The sequence below is a fragment of the Carassius auratus genome, chromosome 31 (assembly GCF_003368295.1).
Source record: "Carassius auratus strain Wakin chromosome 31, ASM336829v1, whole genome shotgun sequence".
NCBI lineage: Eukaryota > Metazoa > Chordata > Actinopteri > Cypriniformes > Cyprinidae > Carassius > Carassius auratus.
In genome coordinates, this window is record NC_039273.1 from 2,777,299 (window position 1) to 2,804,996 (window position 27,698).

Below are 27,698 nucleotides of genomic sequence, written 5' to 3' on the forward strand. Positions count from 1 at the left end.
CTATTTATGTATTTAATATATTACTTTATTTATTTTTGTTTCCTTTCCAACTTTATTGTTTAAATTAACTTTTTACAATAACTTGTATTAAATTTTTTGTTATGTTTGTAGTTTGAAAACTACTAAATAAACAGCTAAATAAACTAAAATATAATAATGGAGATAAAAAATGTTTATGTATTTATATTTATTTATTTTCCCTTTCCAAATCAATTTAAATAATAAATAATTTATATAATTTATTTAGCCCCTTCAGCTTTAATTAATTTAGTTATTTGTTGTCTAAAATATATATATATATATATATTCAAAGTGTATTCAGCGTAGTTGTTTGTACACTAAAAAAGCAAACAATAAAATAAAAAATGTGTATAAAAACTAAACAATATAAAATAAATGAATACAGGTCTGTTTGCTTTTGCTGATTTCTCCAGGTTGCTATTTTTTTTATTGCTTGACTAATTTATTGATATGACTCATATCTATTTTGTTGTTCATAGTCTGAAAATAATAATATTAATGTTAATATAAAAATAAATAAATAGATATGTGTCAAATCAAATCCCTGTGTGGAGTGAATTTGATTTAAATGCGATTTATTAAAATGTGTTTCAGTCTAAATCGTCAGATCAAAAAGTGTTTTCTGGATACTTCATACACAATGCACACATTAAAACATAGATTTAGCCAATTTTTTATTAATTCCTACCCCATAGTTTGAACTTTGCAGCTTTCACTATGTAGTATGTAGAGATAGTGTAATTTTGCGCCAATAATGGCACCAAACACAATTGCAGTGATACTGATCACTGCCAAACATTGCAATTCCATTTAATGCTGCTAGTGATGCAGAAATTACATACTTGGACCAGTTTGTTTCATATTGAATGGAAGTCTTACTTATAATCTTACTTATAAGCACAACTGTGACTTAAAATGCATATAAAAGCATATGAGGGTGTATAGAAATCTGGTCAATAAGACATAGTGTTTAATAGGGTTTCAATTGGCACCCTGGAGTGGAGTGTTATTTGGCGCTTACATTACTCCTAATGGTGTAGCCATTAAACGCAACTGCCCTTGAATTAGACTCACCTCTCGAACGCTCGCTCTGTTATTTCTCTAACATTAGGTACATTACCGCAGCCAGTCTATTAGTCGTTTAAGCTGCAGTTTGAAAGCTTTTGAATGCAGTCAGTGAAAGGTATGTAATTGATATTTTTGAAGGCTTTTGATGAGTGCTCTTTTGTTGAGAGTCAGGTGAAGGAGATTGTCTGGAAGTCTGCTCACATTCCCGGTGGAAACGAGTGGGTGTTTTTGCACCTTGAGCCCGGAGACGGGCGGCAGGTGTTCGTGGGTGAGTCTGGATGCAGATCAGGTGAATCTCCCCAGGAGAATCATGAAAAACAGGGCTTGAGAGAGAGACAAGAGCGCGTGAATCACCTGTGTGGGAGCAGCTCTGATTGTGCTACGTCCGATGGTGTCCAAAAATGGAGATGGAAAACAATATCATGCTCCCACGCATGATTAAAGCCGTGGTTCACCCAGAATGGAATATTCTTGCTAATCTTTTACTCACGCTCATGTTTCACCTTTCTTTCTTCTGTGCTGCACAAAAGGAGGTACTTAGAAGAATGTCCATGCTGCTCTTAGCCAAAAAGGCTGATGTATATGCATTTGACAGATTCTTTGCACAATTCATGACTGCATTCAAGTTATATTTTATCAGTTTGTCTGTTGCCCACGAATATAACCCATGATTTTTCTGGGTTGTGCACCATTCAGAACTGAATTCAGACTGCCTTGCAGAATTGCATTTTGAATTTGAATGTAGGAAGACTTTAATGGAATTTAAATTCAGTGCTTTGATCAAAATTCTTCTTCCTATTACTTCTTATTTTTAATGTTAGTATAATTCTGGTTTTATACAATCAGGTTGTTCAAGTGGGTTGACTGATTGTTGGATAGACCTATTTATTTATTTGATTAATTATATTTTTTTAACTAATCCAAGAGAAATTGAAATATATATATATATATATATATATATATATATATATATATATATATAAATAATAATAAAATGAAAAGAATAATAATATATATTTACGGAAGTTCTAAGCGGCCATGCATTAGAATTTTTTTCCTTTTTGTTTTCTCGTTATAACGACTTAATTTTCTCGTTATCTCGACATAACGAAAGTCGTTTTCTCGTTATAACGATTTATTTTTCTCGTTATCTCGACATAACGAAGTTCGTTTTCTCGTTATAACGACTTATTTTTCTCGTTATCTCGACATAACGAAAGTTAGTTTTCTCGTTATAACGACATGACAGTTTTACTGTTGCTATAGTAACGAACTCAACTTTGACAGACATCTGATGGACAACCATGCAGGCGCTCTTACTGTAGCCTAAATTTCAACAAATTTAGCTTCGCCTAGGTAATAACGTCTACAATACTGTATATAAATAAAGGCTGATCAATCACTATTGAGAGACAGTACAACAAACGTTTTGTTTTTGTAATTAACATGTTTAAATGACAAAACCGCGCCATTAGAGCTGCTTGGATTAAACTCACTTTTCATTTTCCCTTTATTTGAAATAAAATTATATATAATTTGTAATTTGTAGTACTCATTATATGATGTGGCAGATATCATGTGTGTTACAAGCTTCTGTTTGAAAAGAGCGTCCATGTGTAGGACTACCTGTAGTGTGTGTGTGTGTGTGTGTGTGTGTGTGTGTAGAAAAAAACGATTGCAACATTATAGAACAAAACTGAATTAAATTAGCCTATGGATTTTACATATACATCACATTTCTCATCAATATGGTTAACAATAAAGATTAGTAATAAGGAAAAGAAGCACATCAGCCTACATCGTTAAATCCCGTCCTACTGTAGATAAACAGAATACAGTGACGTCAACCTTGTTTTTGATAAGCAGTTATTTTATGACACAGAACGCGTTGGTGAAACTCATGCATCTAGCAGGAACTTAATACACAAAATATTCATATTGATTCAAGCATTTAACATTTATGAATTAATTAAATATCAGTAATGAAGACTGCACAAATTATAGTGATCATGAGGAAGGTCCGCGTACAGTAAAGTGGATAGTGTACAACGCCCCATCAGTTATATTCAGGTCTATAGTGCCACCTGCTGGCGCAGTTGTGTAACTTCTTACAGAAAATTAAGTCGTTATAACGAGAAAATGAACTTCGTTATGTCGAGAAAACGAACTTCGTTATGTCGAGAAAATGAGAAAATGAAGTCGTTATAACGAGAAAACGAACTTCGTTATGTCGAGAAAACGAGAAAATTAAGTCGTTATAACGAGAAAACAAGAAGAAAAAATATTATAATGCATGGCCGCTTAGAACTTCCGTATATTTTTTAATTTGTTTAAATTATAATACTATAAATTCTCATAACAATAATTCAGTTTCAAATTCCAGTTTATTTGTTTGTTTGTTTTTTATGGGAAAGAAATAGGAGGATTTCATATCCTGTTGTCCTTTCTTTATTTTGCTGACATCTCAGCTGTGAACCTCAACCAAAGTGGCTCTCGTTAGAAGAACACCTTGTTCAAAAGTCTGAAGAGTTCTGGTGATTATTAGTGGGGAAAAACTTTTGCAAACTTTCCTCTGTCCTTATCCGGGCGAACTCACTGATCTGTGGTGCTGTCTAAAGCTGTCAGGTGTTCGTTTCTCCTTCATGAGCACAGGAAGTGAGAACTGCATAGGTGAGATAAAAACTCTACTTTTTACTTCCAGATGGGGAGAGCATCTTTTCCACAGTTTTAATAGGATCAGCTACTTGTACATATTGCATGGTCCACATTTAACCAATTATAAGTGCTGATGCAAGCAATATGCAGCCAATTAAACACTTTAGAGGGCAACATGTTGGACTGGAATCAGTGTTAATTTTGACAGCGAATTCGGATTTAGTCTTAGTCTTAGTCTTTTGAATAACACACCATTTAGTTTTAGTCACATTTTAGTCATCTGAAATGTTTTAGTCTTAGTCTAGTTTTAGTCGACTAAATATCATAAGAGTTTTAGTCTTAGTCTAGTCTTAAGTCTTTTAGTCTTAGTCTAGTTTTTTTTTTTTTTAGTAGAACAAAGTCAACTTAGTTGACTTGACTAAATGTTTCCATCAGTCTGTTATGGAATGGTATTTATAAAATAAACATAAGGCCTGCTCTCAATGAAAAATATACATGCTCTCTGAAAAAGATATGCATTCGTCCTGAATGATATGCAATGCATATGACATTCTTTCAAGATGAAGTACAGTATTATTGAAATAGACAACCACATATATTATATTTGTATTGTTTGTTCATTCTATTTCTTTATTTGTGCTATTTACACAAAGTTTACATTTTTTTAAGTTTGTTTTTGTTCATTTAAAATAGCACTGCATAGTCTTCACTGTAAAATAAAATACACAATCAAACCAAAATGTATTCAGACACCTTCAACGTTTCTTACAATATCACAGTTTATTTGCCTGTAGTTTAGAAATTGGTAATAAAATATGACAATAACTCAGGATTAAACTGTGTCAGAACAACAAATTCATCTTGATAATGTCTGATGCAATGCTTAATTTGGTTCAGTCTGTGGTGTGAAAAGGTTTCATTAGCAATTAAAGAAAGAAACACTTAAGCAAAACATGCTCAGGTCCCTATTATTTTTATTTTTTAGTCACTAGTAAAACAATATAATCTATTCTATCTGATTTTTGGATTGACTTTGGATAAATTCTTGTTAAAACTACAAAGTAATTCAATCAAGAGCAGTGAGTGATTTACTTTCATTTTCATACATTAAAGACTCTGACAGCAGAGCTAGTAAATTAGGCGCGGTCACTTTAAGAGACAAATGCATCCATTATAAAGATACGCATCCGATTTCTTTCCAACTCTTCACTTTCACTGAAGACATAACTACAGACTTTTTCGAACACACTTTCCAAGACGGGTATTTCGACATATTTAGTATGTATTTGTTGTCGGTACAAAAGCAAGAAGACTTTGAGACGCGTCTCTGCTTGCTCCCTGAACACCAGAACACCGCGCTGCTGAATTGAGCTCTTTCACTTTTCGCTCTTTTTCTTATGTTTATTAAAATGCGATTTGTATTTGTTCGTTCAGGTGCAGGAGGACGCAAATGTCCTGAAGGAGATCTCGGTTCAGTGTTGCGCGTAACCATCTGCTCAGTTCAGCGTTCCTGCATCGCGGGGCTGAAGCCAACTTGATGCGTTGAATGCTCGGAGCTCGTTATAAAACGTATTCTTAAAATACACATTTCTGTTTTAATAAATGCTCATATTAAAACATAGCATTACACATAAGTAGGTACAAAAATAATCAGTGATACATTTACGACCCCATAAAAATTTGGGTCCAAATGGCATTTCAAAAGGTCGCAGTGTAGTTCCCTGTGTAAACAACTTAACTGTTATGAAAACGTCCTCGAAACTGTGCGAATTTCTGCAAACTCATCTTTGTTCTCTTTTCTGTGTAACTGCTGCTGCGTTTGTTTAGCTGTTGCGCTTGCATTTGCCGCGACTTTTTAAAATGGCTCGGCTGCTTCTGCATAGATCAACCTACCCTCAAAGATTCGCTCTGATTGGATCTCTTCTCCATTCGTCCCTCCCATATATTTTCGTCTAATTTTTATTCGTTGACTAAAGTGTCAGTTATATTTCGTCACGTTTTTCGTCATCATATCTGACTTTTTATTTAGTTTTTATTTAGTTTTCGTCCGTGAAAAAGGTTAGTTGACGAATATTTTTCGTCATAGTCTTCGTCAACGAAATTAACACTGACTGGAATCAAGTCAACTCAGAATTTCCTGCATCCTATTTAGAAAATTGCAGTAGCATACAAATATAAGTAGGAATATCTCACATCTTAATTTAAAATATTAGGCTGCATCCTAATTTGCATACTGTGCATTCTTATAAGTATGCAAAATTCGCTTTAGTGCATGCTAAATCATATTGATTGGTTCAGTATTTTCATAACATGCACGGTGTTTGAACTAATATTGACCACACTGGTGTTACTGATTAGGAGTTTATCATAAAAATATTATTTAGAATGCACTAATGCAAATTTAGCATTATACGAAGAATGCATGTAGTACGCAAATTAAGATGCAGTCTAAAATTGTTTGTACTGTAACACCATTTGTACATTAAATGTACTTTATTGGCCAATATTACCCAAATCATGGTGTGCTATGATTAGAGATGGTTATTTTGTGTCAGATGTTTGGGAAAACATTTCAAGAAGCATTTTTAGACGTGTGAATTCATGAATGATGGATTTAAAAAGAATGCAGATGCTGAACTTACATGCAAACACAAATAGTGTGCAACAATAAGCTTTTTCATTTCATTTGAAAACACACTTTGAAGACTACTACTGTATGTCCCAGTACTTCCATACTTTGACTACATACTCAAAAGTACATACTTGCCATTATCAGTGAAGCACGTACTTAGTGTGTAGTAGAAGAATGCAAATTGTGCAGCAGCCTGTGAGTCAGTGTAGTGGAAAATAAATCTGTTCATGAATGTAGATTTCTGTGAAACATCTGTCACTATGACTTTCTGGGAAAAGTTTCCTGACATATTGAGCAGGTTGAAGTGACTTATCACCATTAGCACAGAGGAGTGGGATGTTTCTGTAGAGCTGGAGCTTTTCAATGATGGTGACGCATGTAATGAATCTATAACATGTTGAGCAGCCCACGTGTTCTGTGAACTGTGTCAAGAGACGATTTATCCTACATTTAAAACAATACATTCAACACTTTATATAAGATTTGTTATATTCCAGTGCTGCATTCTTTATGCTAATTTATAAAGACTTTTTACATCTTATACCCTACAATGAAGTAAATAAACTGATAGGCAGCATTTGCAGAAAATAATACTATAATGCATGTAGTTATAGCTGAATTGAATTAATTGCATTGCATTTTATTGTAGATAAAATATGTACTCTTGTGTGTATCCTTTTGCTACCAATGAGTCTAGTTGACGTACTTTTGAAAAGCAGTTTTCCTGCAGTTTGATGTGCTGTACTTCATCTAAATTGATTAAAATCATGTGCTAATTTATTTATAATTATTATAATTATTTGTGCAGCGTGAGCTCATATTAATTAAAAAACTTCATGGAAAATTTGTATGCATAAAAATATATTTCTCACACCTCAGACCTTTTTAAAATGAACTAGTGAAGACAAAAAATGTGGATGGCTCGATCATTTTGAATCTCTTTGACCCAGAAACACTTTGGAGATTTAAGTGCTGGAATAAAAAGTGCAGTATTAGCCATCATTTGAATAATGATGCGTCCGCAACAGTCTGAAGTAGAGAAGTAAAAATAATCATAAAGTTTGTACTTGAAAGCCCAAAACGTATGTGTTTCTGAGTCGAAGTGATCCAAAAGGATGGACCAAGTTCAGACTTCATGTCATTGTTGTTCTGTTACCCATTATTCTTCACCTTTGACATTTCTTTCTTTCTTTCTTTCTTTCTTTCTTTCTTTCTTTCTTTCAGAGGTTGGCTAGAGAGGCTGAAGACATCCAACGGGAGCATCCATGGCAAGACGGAATCAAGGTAAGATCAACTGTGACAATCTTACTCAGTTTACTCAATCGATTGCTTTCTTTCAGTAATGGTAGAAGAGAAACAATTATCTATCTATCCATCTATCTATATACACACACACACACACACACACCCATATATATATTAATGTTAGCATAATTCTGGTTTTATACAATCAGGTTGTTCAAGTGGGTTGATTGATTGTTGGATAGATCTATTTATTTATTTGATTAATTATATTTTTTTTAACTAATCCAAGAGAAATTGAAATATATATATATATATATATATATATATATATATATATATATATATATATATATATATATATATATATATATATATATATATATAAATAATAATAAAAAAATTAAAAGAATAATAATATATATTTACGGAAGTTCTAAGCGGCCATGCATTAGAATTTTTTTCCTTTTTGTGTATATATATATATATATATATATATATATATATATATATATATATATATATATATATATATATATATATATATATATATATATAGTTTAAAGCAAACAAAAAGTGATTAAACAAAATATATTTTATTTTAGTACTTTAAATGAAAATAGGAAATTATGCTTTGGAAAGAAGCTAAAAAGTTCAAATATTTTTTTTTTAAGGTTTTATTCTTATTTAATGGTAACAACCATGCCATGAAAAGTTTGTTTGACAGACAGACAGAAATTGTAAAGCTGCTAAAGTATTGGCATGTCAATAAATGCCACACCTACCTTGTGTTGTTTTATAGCTAGCATGCAAAAGTTCCGGGTATCAGCCGGGCCGTATTTTTACATAGGAGCATAGTTGCTTTGAAATGGTCCCTGGTCTGGGACGCCCCATTGACTACTCGAAGAGGCTTTTTTCAGTGCAGTCGACTGGCTAAGTTAGTCATGTTGTCAAATGCTAGAGTAACTCTTTCAATGGAGCTCCTTGAGCAAAACTCCCAGGCGCCCATGGAGGGTCGAGCTCAGACGCCACGGCAGTATTATGAGGAACAGGTTGAATCTGTGAGCTTATATGCTGTGACAACCAAAAGATGGTGTAGATTGCTGATTAGTTTGATATTTCACATTCACTTGTAACCATCACATTTTGTATTATGTATTAGTAATAAAGTTGTCCGAGCTTGTTTTTTAGAGCAGGTTTGTTCATGGCTACAAAAACACCATACCAATGCACTCTATACATGCGACTCACACAGACATAAACACACATTCATGACACACACACACTGCTGTGCGATGTTGGCTGTCTCCATGGAGACCCTGCCTTGCTGTCATGCTACACTTCCCACAAATGGATTTTTAACCCCGTTGCTCCCGCGGGATATTTGAGAAAAGGCTGTAAAACTAATAATTATGAGACCTCCTCTCTGAGTGCCCATCTCTATTCATGGCTGCTTAGCCACTTAAGTCAGCAGTGAAGGAGGGAGGCGATGGAGGACGCAGGCCGCTGTCTGTCACCCTGTATGCCGCCGCATCAGCTCAAATGACCTAACAGACTTCAGACTTTATACAGATCATATTATAAACGTACAAGCACATACTTTGTCATCTTTGTTTTCTGTGTATCACTAAACAGTGGCTATTTCGGAAGGTTTTGTAAAGCCTTGGATGTCTTTGTAGGTGGGTTTTATTTTTAAAGTCAGCATGAAATGAAAATTCCCCCATTCTGTACTCTTAATGCATGTTATTGATCTTATTTTTAATGATTCATCCATATATACTTTTTATTTAAAAAAAAAAAAAGTTGGCAAAAAATGGAAATTGACCCTATGGTGGACCACCCTGAATGTGGATCACAGCTGAGATCATTTGAGAGTTGAATGAGAAATGTTTCAAGCTCATATTGAGATCTTAGTCTTTATTACTGTAATTACTGAGGTCTGTAATTAACAAAAACACACAATAATCCACAAGTAATCCACACCACTCCAGTCCATCAATTGACATTTTACGATGTGAAAAGCTGCATATTTCTAAGAAAAAAAATCTATCACCAAAGTATTTTAACTTTAAACCATAACTTGTGGCTAAAAAAGCCTAGTCCACAATCTATAATAGTGTTTCCTCCAGTGAAAAAGTCCATCTCCTGTGGTCCTGAAATCCACTGACAAATTAGTTTAGTAATGTTTTGGACTGTTTGTGGTTGTAAATCGAGCTTGGCTTTTTCAATGGAGAAAGTATATTATGAATAGGACTCAACTGATTGATTAAAAATGTCTTGATGGATTTGTTTCTTACAAACATGCAGATTTTTATTTCATGAGATGTTAACTGATGGACTGGAGTGGGTTTCAATTACTTGTGGATTATTGTGATGTTTTTATCAGCTGTTTGGACTCTCATTCTGACGGCACCCATTCACTGCAGAGCATCCATCAGTGAGTAAGTGATGTAATGTAAAATTTCTCCAAATCTGTTCCCATGAAGAAACAAACTCATCTACATCTTGGATGGGCTGAGGGTGTGCAAATTTTAAGTAAATTTCCATTTTTGGAAGAACCAATCCTTTAAGTAAAAAATGTCCATTTAGATTGATTGCTTGTTGCTTGGAGAAACAATTAAGACATTAATGAGATCTTATTTATGCATTGGAAAGTATTGCTAGACTATTGAGATTGGTCAAAGCACAAACACCTGTTGACTTGTGCTTTTTTTCTAATGTTAGAGGTCAGAACTATTGCACATTTCAGTCTGTCTTTCGTCTGTCTATTTTTGCAGTATTCATTTAGCCGTCTTTCATATACGTCTTCTCTCTCTCTCAGTTTTCTTCACTCTCTCCTCTGTGCACACCTTCCTTTTTCACTATCTCTCTCTTTCCTCTCGCACCTCCTTCTTATCTGTCCTCGTTTCTAATCAGGCGTGAAAACAGTTTGAAAATATCATATTGTTGCAAATACTGCAATTGAATTCTAATGTTGTGCGGACATTAATAATGTATTTCGGGGCTGATTTCATTTGCCTTTATAATTAGGCCAGGTAATGAAGCACTGTAGGGGCCAAACCAATTCACTATCTTCACAGGAGAGACAAGAACGAGAGGAAGGCCGTTGGGGATGCTGGAATACAGCATGGGGTCTCTCTATTTGTCGGTTTTAGATTTGTAACAGTTTCACCGTCTCTTCTGGAGCGATGCTGTAATTAGATTAGTCTCACATGCTCTTTAGCACATTAGGAGCGCAAAAATGCACACGTCTCAGAGCAACAGCTGGAGGAAAACCGAGAGATGGTGAGAAAAAGAGGCCATTTGTGTCACATGGATCAGATGCAAAATGGTAGCATTCTTAGAAGTACAACATGTTCCAAATTATTATGAAAGTGACATATCAATATGATTCCGGTACAATAAAGAGATTTCATTTCAGCTAACTGGTATTAATCTCAGACTGGTTTGGTCAATAGTTTGTCAGGTTTTCTTAGGTAAACAGAGATTATTGAACCGTAAAAATATTTGTGAGTGACTCTTGGTCAGACAGGTGTTTGAAGCATGAAGATCCTCTCCGTGCAGACTGGCATTTTCAGTCACTGCGAACCAAACCTCACAAAGAGAAACCTGCGCAGTGGCTGTAGAAACACATTTTCAAACTGTTTTGCACCATGGTATTTATGCAGCATGAGATAGTGTGTTATCCTGCATGAAAATCCAAGAACAATATTCTTCATTTTATACCACAGCAGAAAATGGTCAGTTAGATTGCAGAAGTCATTTTGACACCCTTAAATGACCTTACATCTCACAAGCATCACCCAGCGCCTCCTCGCTGATATTGCAGTCTCATTGGAATAGGATGGCCATTCATCAACTATAAGAAATCCATTTATCTGGACCATCCTTTGTCCTGAAGCATTCTTAAGCAGTGTTTGGAATAATGCCGTTTAAAAGAACGACGTTAGGTAACGTGACGTTAGGTTATTTTTTCAGTAACGGGGTAATCTAACTAATTATTTTTTGCGTCGTTATAAGGCCGTTAACATTACCGGACATTAAATGCGATGCGTTACTTTACTTTGCAGTGGTTTAATAAACTATGTAATCCGAACTCACCCCTGCCTCACACAGCGAGTGGCGTCACACACACACGCATGCACGCACACACGCGAGATTCGCAGCAGCAGCAGAGATTGCGAGTCAGTTTGCAAAAAAAGTTTGCATTTTCAAGGTGTAGATATAAGCACGTGCAACGTGGATGTAATGTGGACATGTAATATGTGACACACGCATTTACAATGCTAGTGGTCAAAAACACTTTTCATACAAAAGATAATAATTGGAAGTGCAGGATAAAACTCTTGCTGTCTTGCTGACGTGCAATAAATATTGAAAGTTATGTACGAACACCTGTCTGTTCTACTCATTTTAACTAACTTGTGAAAACCGCTCCAAAAAAAAAAAAAAAAAAAAAGCATTTTTGACATAAAGCAACTTTTTTTTTTGTTTTTTACAGTAACGCAAATAGTTACTTTCCCTGGTAACGAGTTACTTTTATTATAGAGTAATTCGGGTACTAACTCAGTTACTTTTGGGAACAAGTAGTGAGTAACTATAACTAATTAATTTTTTAAAGTAACATTCCCAACAGTGTTCGTAAGTGAATAAAACGATTTAAAAACAAGTCTTCTTGTGTTTTTACAGCCACTGTGCAGGTTTCTCTTTGTGAGATTTGGTTAGCAGGGACTGAAACCGCCAGTCTGCATAGAGAGGATTTGTTACTGAGATCATGTGAATTTGCCTGATCATGTGTTCTCAAAATCATGTGACAGTTTAAAAGGGATTTTGTCCTTTTAAAACGTGCACTGCTTTTATTAGTAGCCTGTTATATTCAGTGGGTTTGACTGTTAAATAATGGGTCGTTTTAAAGTAGCTTCCCCATCTCCCCAAATCATACGATATATGATATGATATGATATTTGATATGATATGATATGATATGATATGATATGATATGATATGATATGATATGATACGGTATGATATGCATGTGCTCGTTTTCTAACTAGCAAAGCTGGTAAAATCGCGTTCCTTTAATGGTCTTTTCATGAGCCCTGACACAAATTAAATATCATTAGTATATGCAGTCATGTGTGTTTGTTAGTATATGTCCATGTGTGTTCTTCTCTATGCATGGCCAGCTGTGGGAACGAGAACACCTGCCCGTCTGTGTGTGTTTGCAAAGCTTTTGTTCATTACCTGCTTCAGTCCATATGTGCTTTGTGCTAACAGAGGTGACATCATCGGCCCAGATTCCCCGAATACCGTGGCTGCTGTTGCCGTAGTGACCGGCGAGGCAGCTCGTACTTCATTGATTGAGTCACCATTACTTTGCCCCGCGCGCTTCCCCTGATGGCCAGACATCGCAGCTGCCATATACACTTAATTACCATGACAGGCATGATAGATAACCGCACACCTCATCTGTTCCGAAAGTCCTGCGTCTGTCCTCGCCGTCACTCTTTTGATCTACATGATTAATGTACTGTTGTAAAACACTATGAGACACTTTACAGAAAGTCAATTACTGACATAAATCATACTGTAGATTTTTATTGTTGAATATTAATATATAAAACAGTACTTTTTAAGATCGAAATTGTATTCATTTTTTTTTTACATGAAAATGCATTAATAAATATTCTTTCTTTCTTTATTTCAACTTCCTATTAGCAGTATGTGTTGCGGGACAACACTTGTTGTGTGGGTAGAGACTCTTTTGTGCGGAGAATAATTAAGGTGTGCTCACACTAAGCAATCTTAACCCCCAAAGCCTGGTTCGCTTGACTAGTCGCTGATCGCTCCATTTAGCAGTCCCTGGCTCGGTTGGAAGAGGTGGGCAAGAGCGCAGTTCAGTTATATATTGATCAGTGAGTGTTTTATACCTTATTTGATATATAATTTTTTATTTATTTTATAGACATTTAAATTTCATGATGAATATATTTAATACATTTTATTTCAGTTTTAAATGTTTATATTTTTAGTTTTTATTGAGTTATAATAAATATTGTTAAATATTATTACATATTATTCTTATTATACATTATTGTTTAAAATATAAAGAAATGAAAAGTGTGTACAAACTTCTTTATTTTTTATATATATTTCTTACCAATTTCATATATTTTAGTTTTATTTATTCATTTTATTTATTCATGTATTTAAGTATTTAAGTTATTTAAGTCATATTTAGTTTTAATTTTCTAATATATTTGGTAGAATTTAAATTCATGTATCATGTATTTCATGTATTATATATTAATATATTTATATATATTTATTTTTTTCATTTTTTTTTATTTTTCATATAATAACTATAGTAATGCAAATAATAATATAAAATATCAAATATGCCAGAGCTGCATAACAGGTATGACCTGATTGTCCTTGTCAATATAATGAATTGTGGATCATCAAGATTATAGCAGCGGTAGTGTTAGCATTATATGATTTCATATCATACTATATGTAGTGTTTGACATGTTGCATTTGTTTGTCCAGCCACCTGTCTCTGTCCACAATACAGAATGAGCTGTTTTAATGCAGTGCTTGTCATGTTTAACCACAGTATCGAGCTCTCGTGGCTTGGCTTGTAATAACAGCAATGCAAGTCATGGCACGCTGTCCTTTTAAATCCATCTGAATGCAATAGTGTGTGAAATAGTCGTTAAATTATTTTATTGCGTCTTATTTCTCAAGGTCGTTTAGGCTAGCCTCTCTGTCAGAATTGGTTTGAGAGCCATTTCTTGGCTGATTAATGCGATTGTCTCATTTAAACTGGTGCATGCAGCACAACGACTACCAAAAGACTACATCTTCTCTGGCTCGATGCCCCGCCACTGTTTCACTGGATATTTTAATACCATATTTAATACTATTCAATCCTGTAACTACTGAATGCTTCATTTGTCAATATTTGACTCATAAGAGTAATTTGTTAGTGAATTTGGTAGTAACCAAAGTACCTTTTGATGCACATCTGCGTAGACATAAAGGAATTTACATACAAATAAAAGCCTTCTGCATGTCAAATAAGAAATAAGAGTCAAGATACAATAAGATACAAATAAGAGTCTTCTGCGATCACAAACTGTAGTTGCTTTTTAATAAAGTTCTGCAACGTGCTATTATGATAATAGCTACATTTGTTTTTGCTGCGCTTAGCACTATGTAATAACTATTTTCAATGTGACACAACTCATTAATGTGGCTGTAATCGTACCATCACTACAATTAAAGCTCTAATCACTACCAATGAATGCATTTGGATGGTTTCGTCCATATCTGTTTCTGCTAGTGTTAGCTGTGCTTATCAGCGTATGTCACAGTACTTGTAGCTGTCAGTTTGAAGGTAAAGAGCTGCGAGGAAGCCCAAGCCTGTTTGATTAGATGCGTTTGAAGAGTGTTGTGAGGAAAGGCTCGTGCTGTGTAAGACAGCAGTGAGAGGAGCGAGAGACGGGGAAAAGATGTGCACTTTCCATCCAACGTGTCAGCAGTATGTTTGAAATGCATTAGCGCTAATAGCTGTGCCATTAGAGGAGAGAGGAGAGGAGAGGCGCTCTGTGCTATGAGAGAGACTGCTGTCTTCCAGGCCATTTGCCATAATCATCATTCTCTAATCAATCAAGCCTTTCATCAGAAAACAAGAAGCTTGCAGTTCTTCTTTTGACATTGCATTCATGAAAATTTCCCTCCGCATATGTTAGGATGTATTCTGACTTTAGGATTATGGTTTGGGATATGCATTCACTCGGATGTGGTCTGTTAAATTTAGGAATTTGATTACAGTGTGTACTGTATTGTGTGACTGAATTACATTTGTAAAGATTTGTAGGAACTTAAAAATATCTATAAAACACCTGCACAATTTAATGGAGACTGTGAAAATAAAAATAACTAATTTTTGAAAATGTGCTCATTTTGCCAGCACAGGTCATGTATTTGTGATTTGTTATTTGATCCGGCTGCAAGTTTTACCTTTGTAACATTTTTGGATGATTTAGACAACACTTCCCTAATCAAGGTCATGTGACAGTGGTGTAGTGTACTACTATTTGAAATGTTTGTCACATTGTTTGGGAAAGTTTTTTATTTCAGTCAGAGTCATACACACAACTCATTGTGTTAGACAGTCATACATGATCAGTAACATTAGATGCCTGAGGGAATCACTTCTCACTCTTCTGTCATGTTCATTTTGACTCTCTTTCCTCTGGAGGGTCACTAACACGGGTCGCATGTTCCATTATCTCTCCCTTGAATATGCCTCATGCCTCTAGAAACTCAACCTGCAGCTATAAAGACTTACAAAGAGTTCACAGGCTCCTACGGCCCTCAACATCATCATTTTAAACCTGGCAGCAGATGCATTTCTTAGAAATCGGCTCTTTGAAAAGGTGCCTTAAACATTTACTCATCATCCAGTTTTTCCAAACCTGTATGGGTTTCTTTCTTCAGTTGAGCACAAAAGCGATGTTTTGAAGAATGTTGGTAACCAAACAGGTGACTGTAGCCAATGACTTTCAAGTTATGAAAAAATAAAATAAATATTATGGAAGTAAATGGTTACCAACTGTTTGGTCACTCACTGAGTGTGATTCATAAACCAGTTATTCAGACCAGTTTGGATCAGTTGATTTAATGATTGTTTTTACTTTCTACTGAAAATTCAATCTGTTCCCCAAGCAAAGCACTTTTACGGATTCAAATGACTTTGTTTGGACGATTTTATAGTGCTTTCATGTCCATTTTGAAGCTTTAGTCCTAGTTGTAATTGCAACAATCTTCATGTGTTTGAAACAACAATTAATGACCAAATATATATTTTTTTTAATTTTACAATTTTCTTTACAACTCCACAAATTGACTGAATTTTATTTATTTTTTTAATAGGAGGGTGATTAAAAACCATGATTTGACATTGTGTTAAACCAGATTATCAAGCTGACAGATATAAAATTAATAGCATAATAAAATAAGAAGAAAATGCAACAGCCAGAACAAATTCACAGCCACACACACTATGCGCTCAAGGACATATGGAAGAGGTCCAGAATGGAGGTTGTTCTAATACATCTCTACTTTTAGCTTGATTAAAGGTCTTTAAGATGGCCCTCTAAAGCCAGTAATGTATGCAATGGCTAATGGACCCCAAGCACTTAGAGGGGCTGGGGAGAGAGAGCAGTTTTGTTCCACTTTGAAGAGCCAATTATCTCAAAGACTGTTTTTATTGTGGCAGAACTGCACTGCTTGGCTGCGGGGCAAAGCTGGCACCAACTGTAGTACCGATCCAAGCCACTTTCATTAAAACAAAAAAAAACTTTCACTTAGCATTCATTTAAAAAGGGGGGGGGCAGTTGGGAGTGAATGACCAGAGCTCTTCCACCCTCAATACCACACTGAGACCCTTGATCAAATGCACTGAACCCCCAACTGCTCTCCTGGCGCCGCAGCAAAAATGGCTGCCCACTGCTCCGAGTGTGTGTGTGTGTGTGTGTGTGTGTGTGTGTGTGTGTGTTCATTACTCACTGCTGTGTGTGTGCAGAGCACAAATTCCAACTATGAGATACCATACTTTGCCACACGTCACATCATTTTCACTTTTTTCATTTTCATTAGTGGTCAGAGAGATGGATGTAATCTACAGATACTGGAGCACATCTGGCAAATATGAAAAATATGACAAAACTATTTGTAATGGAAAACTATAGTGTAATACTTTTTTGAATAGCATGTGAATCAGTATGCAAAACCTTTTAAACATTTCCCATGGCATCTTTCAGCAAGTGGCGTCCAGCATCTGCATGCATTCATTCATTCATTCATCCAATTATTCATATAGTATAGAGTTTACTTTTAGCATGTATTATTTATATTTATACTACTTTAAAAATGTTGGCAGATAAAATAAAGAAATCATGTATATGTATTTATTTTTAATTAGTTTGTTTATTTAATTATTATTGTTTATTACAAAATATTGTTATTATACATTTAGTTTGTTTATTATATATTTAGGTATATTTAGAGGTCATCTATAGCTTATTTATTTTATTTATAAAATAATATTACCTGGTTGTATTTGACTTTGAGTTATTTTGTATTTTGTAATTAAAAGAATAGGTAGGTTTTTTTTATTTCACTTTAATCAGTTCCTCAGTTCAAGCCTCAAAATTGCTTAAGATTACTTTAAAAAACTGTAGGGAGGGAAACTTTAATTAATTAATTAATTAAATAAATAAAGCATACAATATATGTTGAATTATCACCTTAATTTCTCTATTGAAAATTACAAGACCCTTGATTCATTTTTTACAGTGTATTATTTGAAAAATGTTGGCAGATAAAATGAAAAGATAATGTTACTAATGTTAAAATCATGGCAGCTATTGCTCAATTTGTCACATTTGAAGGCATTGCATTGTGGGATACAGTATATTGTGCATTTTGATGAATGTTGTAGGTCATCTGTGTTGCACAAAGCAAATCTGCATACAGGGCACAGTGTACATATACTGCATACTGTTAATATATGATATTGTTAATATAATATTTGATATTGTATGATATTGTGAGCTGTGCTGTGAACAGCCTGAGAGACATAAGAGCCTTTTTCATGATGAAATGAGTCTTAATCTCGACCTATAGTTTCAGTCCAGCGCACATCAACATGCATGTCGTCTGCACCCTCTGCCTCCAGTGGTTGCCTTGGTGACCCTTCAGCTTTTGTAATTTTAGCATCCTGATTGGAGTCGTCTCTGTAATTTACTGGAGTGTCTCTCCTCCAGGTAGAAGCACTCAGGCTGCTTTAGCTCTCAGCCTCCTCTGCACTCCTGCAAACCACGTCTTCACTGAATATTCTGACGCTTCTCTCCGGGAGCCATCACACTTCTGTAGGCTGTAGAAGCAGTTAGTTTGTGTCAAAGTCAAGGAGAAATAGAAAGGTCAAAGAGAAAAACTGACTTTTACCTGCACGGCATCCATGCAGGCCTAAAACTAGAGTACTCGTCTTCACTTTCTTCACTACTGTCTACACTTTTACAACTATGCATCATTTCAACCGAAAAGTGAGGAGAAGCTTTTTAAAGAATTCTTTACTCTAGTTCTTGTGCCCTGTGCTGTTGCTTTTTTCTTTAATCTCTAAAAGACTTTATAAAGACACTCAAAAAGCATTTCTTGATGACATGAGTTTTTGTAATCTAGTGTTCTGCTAATACCATTAAAGATGGTTTATTTTGAAGCGTGTTCTCAGAAATGCTATTAGCCCCACGTATGTAACAGTTCTCGTCTTGGTGTCTGATGTCTCGCTTTATTACTTGATTCGTATCCCTTGATATACCGGCTTTAGTAGCTGCCACTTACACCACATGTGCACTTTTTTCAAGTCGCTTTTGTAAGAAAGCATCCGCAGGCAACATAATTGTAAATGATTGCACAGTCTATATAAATTGTGAGGTGTTGTGAGGTCTCCCACGCAACTTCGCAAGGCCGGACCGAATGAAGAGATGGGGCTCAGGGGTTGAGGTGTCTCTAAAGCCTCTCCATCGATCCCTCAATACAGATCGATAGCTCCCCAAATCCACCTCGCCACGCTCCAAAAGACAACAGCCCATCTCATCACACGCTAAACCCCCATGAAGGGCTTTCTCTCCATCAGTGTGTGTGTGTTCGTCCAAGATTAAAGGCAAAGTGAAAAGAGAAAACTAGCTCTTTTGAAAATGGTTGAAATTACACAATTTTTCTCATGGACGCGTTCAGTTGGTTGATGAGTTTTCTAACACTTCCGTTGAATTGAATGGTGTTGTTTGCAGAGTAATTTTGTCATACATTTGATGCTCGCAGATTTAGATAAAGTAAAGCACCACATGTTGATCAGCCGTAATATTCTGCTTCTTTTAGCATAAAGTCATTTGGAAAACAATCAGTAGTATATTTCACAGCTAGTTAGTCGGTCGATGCAGCGTTGATTCAAGTACTGCAACAGTTTAAAGCATGTTTGAAAGTTCAGCACAAAAGCATGAAGTCTTGAGGGTTTTCCTCGCTTATAAAGAGAACATTGTTTATCAGGTGGAAGACTTGAGACCTGTTTTTTTATGCAGCATGTTCTTTTTTTTATCTGGCCTTGTTCACATTGAGGCAAATAACACAAAAACCCCACCCACTTCTGTGCCACACTAAAAACTAAACTGAAATTACTTCTGATGAAATATAATTGGTCTGTCATTGCTTATTTTATATTCTCAGGTGTCTAAATCTTTGTGAATGTTGTATCTGGTTGTAGATCAGTTTGCAAGAAGATGTTTTTCAAATTCAAAAATAACTTTTTACAGTGATGTTTCCTAAGGAAGGCATCATTCAAAACTACCATTGCTCATACATGTTTATTTCAAGCAGTTACCTTAACTATTTGTGCTACAGCCGATAAATCCTATTGATCTGTATTAAGTAAATACTTATTACATAGAACCATGTAATAAGTATTGCAACAGGAAGTTTTTTTGTTTTTTTTTGAAAGGGTAGAGATTATAAAATCTGTAAGTAACCAACCCCCCATAGCAGTTGCATAGCACCGGCCTGCCAATCACCCCTAACATCCTTAGCAACTATCTAATTAAACTAATCATTTATGTATTATTAGTGTTTGATTAATTGTGAGGGCAGATGACCTGTATGTGGGTGATTCTTCTATTAGAATAACTTTTCCTTTTATTCATAGTATTCTTTTTTACATTGTATAATTATTGAAGTGTTTTTAAATATAAGATGATTATAATAGTTTTAAACTTTATTTACTCACTTTTTGTATTTATTTATTTATGTTTTATTTATTGCATTTGTGTCTTTATTTTATTTTTATTTTTTTTGATGAAATGTTAACTTTGGCATAATTTCTAAACCACTGTTGGAACTTGTTAGATCTCTGTAATTGTTTAATATGGTAAAATCAGTTAAATGAAAAAAAGTTTTTTTTTTGTTTATGAGCACAATTTTATTTACAACACAACTAAAATATCTAAAAACTGGAGGAACCTGCTTTATATTCAATTCCTTTTTTCATCTTCATGGTGTTTTTCACCAAATGTTTCTCTTTCTTTGGATCTTGCTGGTGTAAAAACAGACGGCATTGAAGGAGAAACCTGTTTTGACAGCCATCTAACCGACTGCTGTATGTATAAATATGTTTGTGCTCATATGACAGATAACAATTTCGTCCCTTCTATATTGCTGGACATTTTGAGCACATTCACACTTTTCAATTGTAAATGATATGCCTGGGAAATGTTAACAGGCCATTTGCATGGTGATTATGCAATGTGTGTGTGTGTATGTGTGTGTGTGTGTGAGAGAGAGAGAGAGAGAGAGAGAGAGAGTATAGCTTGAAGATGATCTGGTGATGTGTTGGTCTAGTCAATACATATGTGTATGAAATGAGCCTTTTGTACATCTACTACAGCTGGACTGACATGCATCCATCTCTCTCTCTCTCTCTCTCTCTCTCTCTCTCTCTCTCTCTCTCTCGGTGTCCTTGACTCGATGAGTATTCTCTCTGAAAGGTTGCCTGTGATTTATATGTTGTCTGCAGATTTTATGGACATCGCTGCATTTTGATGGAAATGATTACAGGGTCGCAAATAACAGGGTTATGACGGCAGCGACTGATTGTTGATTGGCTGCTCTCAGGACGGCTCTGAAGAGGGCCAGCGGCTCTTTGGCTCTCTCATGGAAAAGCGCTCATTTAAAAACACTTTTAAATAAGTAAAGGGGGGGGGGGGGCAACAAATGTTGGACAAAACGTGCTATAATAGTGAGGAGAGATCAATTTTGCATGAAATGTATCAGTACTGTTAATGCTGATGTGTTGTTTGTTGAAATGTTCAATTTGCCTTAATTTCTCTGTTTTGGACTTATCATCCACACAGACTTTTTCCTCTATAATTAAGAATTTAAAATAGTAATAATATTTATTAATACGGTAGTAGTAGTAGTATTCTACTAGCATTTTATACTAGAAGTATTTTTTTATTTTTTTGCATTGTTTTTTATTTTAAAGCTTTTTTTGAATATTTGAGCTGAATATTTCATTCAAAATGAATGAATTTCTTTTTTCTTTTTTTACATTCGAAGTTATTTGGCTGCTAACTTTGACTTATTTTTACTTTTATTTATTATTAACAAGAAAATAATTTTCTGATATTCGTACAGGATTGTTCAGTATGTAAAACATTTTTGCATAGAATTTCTGAGAAAAAAAAGTGTATATATTTGCATTGAATTAAAAAAAAAAATCGGACTATAAATCGCCCCTAAGTATAAGTCACATCAGTCCAAAAATACGTCATGAAGAGGTAAAAAAAACATATATAAGTTGCACCTGACTATAAGTCGCAAGATCAGCCAAACTATGAATAAAAAGTACGACTTATAGTCCGGAAAATACTATATGTATATATATATCATACTGCTATGGTTAATGTGTTGTGATATCATTTTACACATACTATAATGTAAGATTTAATAGACGGTGGCCATCTCTAACTATTGCTGTGACCCTTATTTAGAATTAATGATTAGAACAAACCCATTTTTACACAAATTATTTCTCAAATTGTAATTGTTATATGTTTACTAAGCAACCATCCCTGAGATTTCTGACTGGAAGATAATCAACTATTGAAAAAATCCCACTGAAGGAAGGACCTGAGTATCATAGATGCTTGTGGGTGGGCTCTTTTGACTTTTGATATTGATCTTTGTTCGTTAAAACACTTTTATCCAGATCAGTTTAAGCTTGTTGCAGTGTGTGTGTGAGTGTGTGTGTGTTGCCGTGAATCATGCCATTATCAGGCAGTGTGTCCACGCCGTGTTACGATTTTATCTGCTGCTAGACACAGACTCCTCAATGGAACCCTTTCACAGAACAATAGAGGACCGTATTACCCACAATGCAACGGGACAGCATTCCCTCGCCTTATCAGAGGATTGGAATATTCACAGAGCGATTGTGCTGCCTGCAGCTCCAGTGATCTGACGGCAATAGAAAAGCCACAAAAGGAGAGAAATTAGGAGGAAATAAGGTGTAAGAAAAACAGGTTATGAAGGAGAAAAGGTGGAGAGATGCATAAAAGGATTGGGATTTTAAATTAAATGGTTTTAAATGAAGAATGACAAAAAAATCTGAATTGAAAATGCATAATTTGTATGCAACTTGCTATACATAATATTTAATTATATATTGTCTTATATATATTTATACCTACAGTGTGTGTGTGTGTGTGTGTGTGTGTGTTTTCTCTATATTTCTACTTCGGTATTATATATATATATATATATATATATATATATATATATATATATATATATATATATATATATATATATATATATATATAAAATTTAACAATATTTGTATGAGCTGCCAGTTGAAATGAGACTGTGGCACGTGCAGCACACTGATGTGTTTGTTACTCATGGAAAATGGCATTCACTGCATCCAAATTTGTGCCGCTTACTTTAGCTGTTTTATCCACGTTTATTTGTGTATTGGCAATAAAATGAACATCTGTGCACTGCTCAAACACAGTAATTGTTTAAAAACCCTGGGATTGTGATCGTATGCTAATAGGGCTCTGGACCCTCAGGCCCCTCACACACATCTGCATTTGATGTCAAACTAAAATTGATCCTATTCATTTCTTTAAAAAATGGTCTAGTTATATTGTGCACAGTTCATAGGTGCATGTTACTTTAAAGAAAAAAGATCCTACTAATTTACTACTCCTACTTTACTGATCCTTCATCAAATTATTATTCACAGCATGTTTTCTTCCTGCTGATGTATTAACCAATAATAACTTTTCATGTTCCAGTCGACTGCTTTATTTCCAATTCAATTATTTAGAAATACCTCAGTATTGATATCTGGATAATTTGCTGTTTAATTCTTCAGTTGAAACTGTTTCTGAAAACTTTGCTAACTCTAGTGATTTTCAAAGAAAAATCCAGACCTTCTTTTAGATAGACAAGTACCAGGGTTATTACAGTAAAAGTAAAAAAAAAAAAAAAAAAAAAAACACTTTCACTACTTGGAATAAAATCAGTTTTGACTGAAATAAAATAAAATCAAATGTATAAGTCAAAATAACTACATTTGTATTTAAAACAACAGCCTGGCACTACAATTGAAATGAAAACATCAAAATATTAACTAAAACTACACAAATAAACTGGTGTAGAGTGATCATTGAAGAGCTGACACTAGAAGATAAAGAGCTTACAAAGTGCTGAAAAGTGCCTTAAAAAATTCAATACATTCACATCTCTCTCGCTATCTTAGCTGACATGTGTGTAATGAGTTAATGTAATGGGTTTTGATGTAAAGTACAACAGGGATCGATCATCTGTATGTTTCTCTGCCTTCCTGTCACTTTGTCTTATCTATTGACGAGTCGACAGAATAAAGCATGCAACGTATTGATGGATTCAGGAAACAGAAAACAACTGCATGTTAAACTTTAAACACAAGCGTATCTGCAGTATTGAGGTTTTTCTGACAGGAATGTTTCCCAGCAGTAATGTATCGTCTCCTCCGCTGTGGATCATCCGTCAGCGTTTGTGTGACAAATACAGAGTCTGACAGCCACTTTAAACTTAACACAATCACGATTCAAGATGAGTTGTTTCCCGGTGTGAAATCAGAATTGACCCTGTTTACTCTCTTTAAATATTCCTGGTGTTATTGTAAACATTTCGTCGATCAGGGCCGTGCACAGACCTTTTGAGGGGCATGTGCTGAAACTGAAAAAGGGCACCCCCCTCCCTTTTTTTATATCAAGATTATTTAGTAAGCCTGCATAACAGGAAGAAATGGTCACATCTTCATGACAAATTCATTAACACAAAATAATAGTCTCAAAAGCTTTACATTTATTCACGATTAATAACAACCATAATAATAATAGTAGATAATTAGATAATATAGATAAACAGGGTTTTAAGGGCTTCTTTAAACCTAATTACAACAGCTCTTGTGTACTCCCTCTTTTTTTAAATTGCATTTATAGCGAAAAAAAATACTTGACTCATACATAAACATGTTAAACAAATAATACAAATTAGCTTATAACACCAAACAGAAACCAAAATCTTTTTTTATTGAACTTTATGCACTTTTTTATGAACTTTGCAAAGAAAAAAAATATATATATATTCTCTTTTTTAGCTATTCTGTTTGGTTTTATAAGCTAATTTGTATTATTTGGTTTACATGATTATGAATGACATTGAGAAGAGGGGAAGGTGAGCAATGAGTCAAGTATTTTTGACAAACTTTTTTGAAATATAATTTAATTATGTCCAACTCAATTCCAGATTATAAGAAACTATAGCCATACCGTAACTATAACATATCCAACATCCGCCTACCATGTTTTACTACATTTTATACATGTCAGGACAAACGGAGAGTATACCAAAACATGATTAGCCTAAATGTTAATAAATTAAGTGTATCAGCAATCATAAATCAAAGAAGAAATTTCTTAGAAATATATTTTATAAATGTTATCTAGGTGACGAGGATCACTCGTCGCTTTGTGTAAGTTCCAGTACGAAACAGCGCGGGGGCGCACCTGTTATGATTTTCCGATGGTAAAAACAAATTATATGTTGTTGTATTACTTATCAATATATAGTTTTTGACCAGCGAATGTGTGCAAATGTGAATTTTTTTTTGTCCGTCATTAAAACGGCGACGGTGCCTGCCGCTGCCGGCATCACATTACACTTTAATCTACAGGTTACAAACTAGTTTTTGTAGCTATATAGACGGAGCGCTTGGTTTTTCCTGTGGTAAAATGCATTTGGCCAGAATCGCATTTTATAAAAGATTAAATGCTACTGTATGCACAGGCCATTTAAGTGTTGGCTATGTATTGGCTATGACTAGATGGCAAATGTTAGCCCTCTCTCTCAGGCGACACCCCACATGTCTCAGTCAGTCAGTCAGTCAGACATCAAATAAATAAAATATGAGCCTTTATAGACATAGTGTTTAGTAGTACTTATTCAAACAACAAGATATTTATTTACCCTTCGCAAAACTTTGTTCAGCTCAGCTGTTGTCTACTGTGCGGCTGATGTGGAACTTCAGTTGATTCAATGAATATAGAGGGGGCGGAGTTATCAGCTTACTGACAGCTTGAGGATCGAATAAGATTTACACAAGCTCGTTTTAAGAACTTTCATTTGCTAAATATTTTTAAAACAGACAGACAGATGCAAAGGGTGACCAATAGCATTGATAAAAAAATATTAAAAAACACCACCAAAAAAAAGGGCACTTCGGAGTGTAAGGGCAAAAAAGGGCATGTGCTCTGCACAGGTTGAGCCCTACCTGTGCACGTGCCTGTCGTCGATGCATGTTAAGATATATAGAGACACTTTCACAAAACAAAAGATTTATCCATATTTTAATCATTTAAAATATAATACAGTTTTGTATGATCACTTTTTCTTATATATATTTTATGTTAAGATTTGACTATTTCTTTCATTCGCTTCAGTCTTTCATATATCAGTAAAGATCAAAATAAGTATGTTGTTTAATTTGAATGCTGAATGATTAAAAAAAGTTATTTCACCCATATTTTTTACATTTTATGTTCATAAAAGTTATTTGAAACATTAAAGGAGACATACAATTATAAGTTTTATACAATTTATATTTATAGAATAATTATTTTTCTAATTAATTAATTAATTAATTAAGTATAATTAAGTATTTATATTTATTTTATGGTATAAATATTTAATGAACATTTGATATATAATTAGGGGTTCGAGCACAAAGTGCTGAAACCTTTTATGCAGTTTATTTGTATATCAGCTCTGAATCTTTTGCTCCCAGATTACTTTTATACAACGTTCCTGATATTTACACTCAATGTATATTCTTGTAATTTATATTCTTTGTTTCATAAATTCATAACTTGCTCCACTCCTGGAATAACTTTCCTTTTCACAAATGCCTATTAGAGTATATTAACCAGCTGTTAGAGCAGTGCTATTTTATTACTACTACTACTATTATTGTATTTGTTAATAATTTGATTTCGCTTTTTTCTTTTTTTCTTTTTCTTTTGCTATGTTCAGCTTTATTTAACAGTTTATTTATTTAATAACCCTACGATAATAACCCTTGTAGACACTGTTCAGTTTGTGACTGATATTGAAGTTTTACAGCAGTGCTGCATTTCAGGACACACAGAATCAAGAATATTTTGATAATAATTTTTGCTCCCAGATTGAAATTAATCAATTTGCGATGGACAAAATCGAATCCCGCCCTGTTCCCGCTCATATTCTAGTTGAATATCCCATTTCGCTGGGAAATCCATTGGATTCCTTGAATAAGTGAGTTGCGTACTGTGCAATGTGTGTTTTAAAGATCAGATCGGGGGGGACGGCGTCTGTGTATGTGTGTGTGTGTGTGTGTGTGTGTGTATGTGTGTGTGTGCTGTAATTATGAAGCAATTAGTGTGTGTCTGGAGGAAATAGAGGCTCCGTTCTAAGCTGTCTCCATGGATAACACAGAGATCGTTTGTAATTTAAATGTCAAAGTCTCTGAGGCTGCTGTGAATGTATGTGGATGGAGATGATCAAATGAGTTGAGCTGCATTCAAAAGAGCCTTTGAAAGATGAAAGATGTGTTCATTTGAGCCCATGTATATTCATTGATGCTGAATATATATTAATTGATAAATAGCAGCTTGTAATTTGTGTTTTGTTGCAGGTGTCAAGTAATTTGTGTATGGTAATGTTGCAATGAACTAGTGTACTGTTTTCTGCATACTGTGCAGTATATTCTGTATAATGTTTACTGTGAATTTTAAAAATAGTAAAAATCAGATATTTCATAATTTTTTGGTTGTTTGTTTTTAATTCGGAGAGATCCGCGTTTTAAATGTATTTACTTGAACATATGCATATTACATCTGGTAAAATGTCATAACTGTTTGAAATATCAATTATGACT

General features: G+C 34.4%; 1 protein-coding gene across 2 annotated transcripts in view; it reads left to right on the forward strand.

Moving 5' to 3' along the window:
* The window catches only part of cacna2d2a (calcium channel, voltage-dependent, alpha 2/delta subunit 2a), a 186,107-nt gene that overhangs the window by 79,899 nt on the left and 78,510 nt on the right, over positions 1 to 27,698 (forward strand). For both annotated transcript variants that reach the window (XM_026212970.1, XM_026212972.1), the window contains exon 4: positions 7,601 to 7,660. In XM_026212970.1, the coding sequence (XP_026068755.1) occupies positions 7,601 to 7,660 (60 nt within the window). The remainder of the gene's footprint in view (positions 1 to 7,600; positions 7,661 to 27,698) is intronic.